Source organism: Scomber japonicus, chromosome 6 (genome assembly GCF_027409825.1).
Source record: "Scomber japonicus isolate fScoJap1 chromosome 6, fScoJap1.pri, whole genome shotgun sequence".
In the NCBI taxonomy this organism is placed as follows: domain Eukaryota; kingdom Metazoa; phylum Chordata; class Actinopteri; order Scombriformes; family Scombridae; genus Scomber; species Scomber japonicus.
In genome coordinates this window covers 29769676-29773257 of record NC_070583.1, presented here as the reverse complement: position 1 = coordinate 29773257, position 3582 = coordinate 29769676, and the positions used below count along the sequence as shown (strand labels likewise).

The following is a 3582-nucleotide window of genomic DNA, read 5'->3' as shown; positions in this document are numbered from 1 at the left end:
TTTGTCTTTTTCTTCCTTCCTTCCTCCCTCCCTCCTTTATTCCTTTCTTCCTTCCTTCATCCTTTCCTTCCTTGCTCCCTCCTTTCCTTCCTTCCCTCTTACCCTCCTTCCTTCCTCCCTCCTTCCTTCTTCCCTCCCTCCCTCCTTTCCTTCCTTCTTCCCTCCCTCCTTTCCTTCTTCCTCCCTCCTTTCCTTCCTTGACTCGAGGACAACAGGAGGGTTAAGAGATGATTTTAGTAACACATTCCTGCTTTCAGGTATACAACATGCTACTTGTCTGTATTGTCTGAATTATGTTCTACACAGGCAATTGTTGAACACTATTAAAACATTTGCCACTAATTTTCCCCCTTGTGCTCCACTGTGTGTGTGTGTGTGTGTGTGTGTGTGTGTGTGTGTGTGTGTGTGTGCTGCGTCAATTTGCTCACTGTGCACAATACCAGGAAAAAATATCAGTCAGATCCAATGTTGAATGAAGCGCTGCTGGAAAAGATCCTATGTATGCATTCGTCTCTGGTTTCCGCTTATCCTCCATCCAATCAGCAGCGAGTAAATGCTTCAAAAAGGCGTTTCCTTTCCTGTTTGTGGATCTTGAAGGCCCCTTTGAGGGAAGAGAAGTTTTGAAGACGAGCCGCGGGCATTGAGGGTCTCACATCCTTTTTCTCTCTTCTTCTGCACAGCTTTGCAGTGAACACACTTCTTGATCTCTTTAATCACGTGTGCAACCTGGTGCTGGGCTTTTATCTTTGTGCACGTGCAAGTAAACAACTCTATTTAGTTTGGAGGTGGTTTTAAAAAGCACCAAGGTTTGGGGGAACTGCTTTTACCGCCTGGTTGATGATATTCACTGCGGGCAGCCGTGCATGCTGTCCGGGAAGAGATTACCAAATAACACCGGAGGACGCACAGAAGAAGAAAAACACACATACACACACACACAAGAGGAACTATATAATCTTGGACTATTTCTCATTTCGTCATCTGCGTCTTACTCGCTTGGAGTTGAGCAACATTTTTTTTTTAACTTAGAGATGGTTGGCAGGTTGAACTTGCCAAATGTATGTGAAGGTGATCCACTGGATATGAGCTGCAAGGCTGATAGAGGACTTGACAGCCCGGACTCTGGGTTACCCCCGAGCCCGAGCCCCAGCGCGTGGCTCCTGCCTGTGTGCGCGGATAAAGCCGGGGGTGTGAGCCCTGTGTCTGAAGATGAAGGAAGGGGCTCCCTGGTAGGTAACTCTTCTGCTTAATGACTACATCATGTGATAGAGGCTAATTTAAGCAAAATGTGATCTCTTTGGTTGCAATGATGAGGTACGCCAGGGCACTCCTTAGTGCAATTTGATATGGAAGACTTGGTGTAGGAGTTGAAATGTAATATCATATGATTAAATGTCTGATAGTTTTCCACCATTGCACAAGTAAAGGTTGCATTGCATTGGAAGAAATGTTGATAGAGCTCATAGATAACTCTCTTATATCACAAATGTGGTGGGTATTGTTTTCTCCATGAGTCAATTTTTAGTTGTATGGATCAAATGTTTGTGAGTTATTCTTTGACAGTAAGACTTAAGACATCATTGCAAGAGCTGGTTGCATGTTCTAGCCAGCTGAGGAAAGTGGGTCACTTAAGCACTGAACTGGGCCAGTGAAGAAGTTATTGAATTGCCCCCTAATGTGTTGTTTGTGAGGCTGATTTTAGTTTTTCTTCCCCATATTTTGCAGGTGCCAGTTTCACCCTCTGGATCTTTGCCACAGCTGCAGACGTTGTCCTATGGGGAGGGTATAGCTCTTGATCCGTTACCGCCCAAAGAGATAAGGTGGGTAAGCTATAATGTTGCTAAGTTCTATAAGGAATTAGATGTATTGTAGAGTAGGTGTAGCCATGTCAAAAAAATGCCACGAGGATATGAATGCTGTATTTTTCCTTTTTATATAGCCAATACCTGGACAGTCAGATACAGGTTGGTTGGTTATAGTGTGCAGGGACAATTGGATCATTTAGGATACTGGTTTCACTCTATCCTTCCTTCCTCCACAGATACACCTCATCCGTGCATTACGACTCAGACCGCCACTTCATCCAGGATGTGGCCCTACAGCCGTGGGGCCAGGGCCTCGAACACTGCATGCAGACCATCATGGCCGTGCCCCATAGCACCTGGCGCCACTACAAGACACAGCTGGAGTTTCAGCCTCGCCACCGGCCGCAAAGCTTCAAGAGCACCACTATCCTCTACCCCAAGAAAACCAGCACCTTGTATACCACAGAGCTGAGCTACGACTGCCACCGGCTAGCCAGGCGCTTCCTCTCCAGTGTAGAGCTGGAGACTGCTGGCAGTAGAAAGCTACCTCAGTGAGGGGGGGGGGGGGAGGGGGACAGGTGGCAAGGGGACAAGACTCCTATACTGTAGCTCCCCCAAGACTGCCATAGACCTGCTGTGTTGTCGTTACAGTTGTGTAGTCTGCTATCCTTTTTTTTTTTTTTTTTTTTTTAACTATCCATCACAAGCTGTGGACAGGAAGCCGCTGTGCTGTGTGGCTACAGATAGAGATGAGAAGATATGGACTAAATGGATGAAATGACTGTTCTATCTAAGCCTTGATATGTTGATATCCCCACCAGTGGATGATTCATACTTAGAATAGATATTTTATTGGACTCTTTGTTGTTTTTGTTGATGGGGTGAATACTTATTGTCACTCTGCTCACATCAAGGTGAACAATAATGCAAAGTGAAGAAGAAGAATGATTTTTTTTTTTAGAAGAGCAAAAATGGGTTAGGTTTCAAGGTGGGCAAACATAAGAGTGAAGGAGTGGCGGAGCAATTAAATGTGGTGTGCGGGAGTTTGGATGCATGCTAAATCACTAACTTAGTTATCCACACTTGCACAAAGAATGTGGTGTGTTTTTGTTTCTTCACAGGATATTGTGTATTTCTGCACAACTTTAGCACAAACTAAGCTCTGACTGTTTTTTGCAAGCCTTCTTCCTGGCCAGGATTCATGACTGATTACGTTAAAAAAAAAGTTGGTAGATAAAAGGAACACTAGCTGTTCATTTTGATGTGTGAGCTTCTACAAACTGATTAAGTAGGTTGTACTGATGGAACGTGATGTGAGTGTGGAGTTTACTGAAAGGTGGATAGTATTGTTTTGATATCACTCACTGGCTTTACAAGTGAAGGTAAAAAGCTGCATTCCACTGCTATCACTTTCTATGGCTTGATTTGGATTGAAAATTATATTTATTCTTTTTTTTTTATAAATGTTTGAATCTGATATTTTATCAGCTGATTAACGGGTCTCCTCAACTTTGTCAAGGGATATTTTTGTGATGCTTTATTGATGCTTCTTTTTGATATCTGTCACTTATTTAGTGCCAATTTTAAATAAAGTGTTCATTAGTAAAAAAAAAAAACTGTGTACTGCAATTTTTGATCAGGTAATATTTGTCATTTTCAAAATATGTCAGCAGACTGTGTTTAGTCATTATTTGAGTCTACATATTTTGTTTACAGGAATAGCAAGTAACATTTCTCAAAAACGAGTGGCTATGGATTACTGGTTGCCTCACACACT

The 3582-nt window shown here is 43.0% G+C and overlaps 1 protein-coding gene across 1 annotated transcript; it reads left to right on the top strand.

Moving 5' to 3' along the window:
• Window positions 1-1031: 1031 nt before the first annotated feature.
• Window positions 1032-2878, top strand: rflnb (refilin B). The gene is made up of 3 exons (XM_053321101.1): window positions 1032-1229; window positions 1726-1820; window positions 2042-2878. The coding sequence occupies exons 1-3, from the start codon at window positions 1032-1034 to the stop codon at window positions 2358-2360; spliced, it is 612 nt and encodes a 203-aa protein (XP_053177076.1). The 3' UTR covers window positions 2361-2878.
• The last annotated feature ends 704 nt before the right edge of the window (window positions 2879-3582 follow it).

Coding starts and splice junctions, on each gene's coding strand:
- rflnb (XM_053321101.1), top strand. CDS start 1,032: ATGGTTGGCAGGTTGAACTTGCCAAATGTATGTGAAGGTGATCCACTG. Junction 1,230..1,725: donor ATGAAGGAAGGGGCTCCCTG/GTAGGTAACTCT, acceptor CATATTTTGCAG/GTGCCAGTTTCACCCTCTGG. Junction 1,821..2,041: donor TTACCGCCCAAAGAGATAAG/GTGGGTAAGCTA, acceptor CTTCCTCCACAG/ATACACCTCATCCGTGCATT.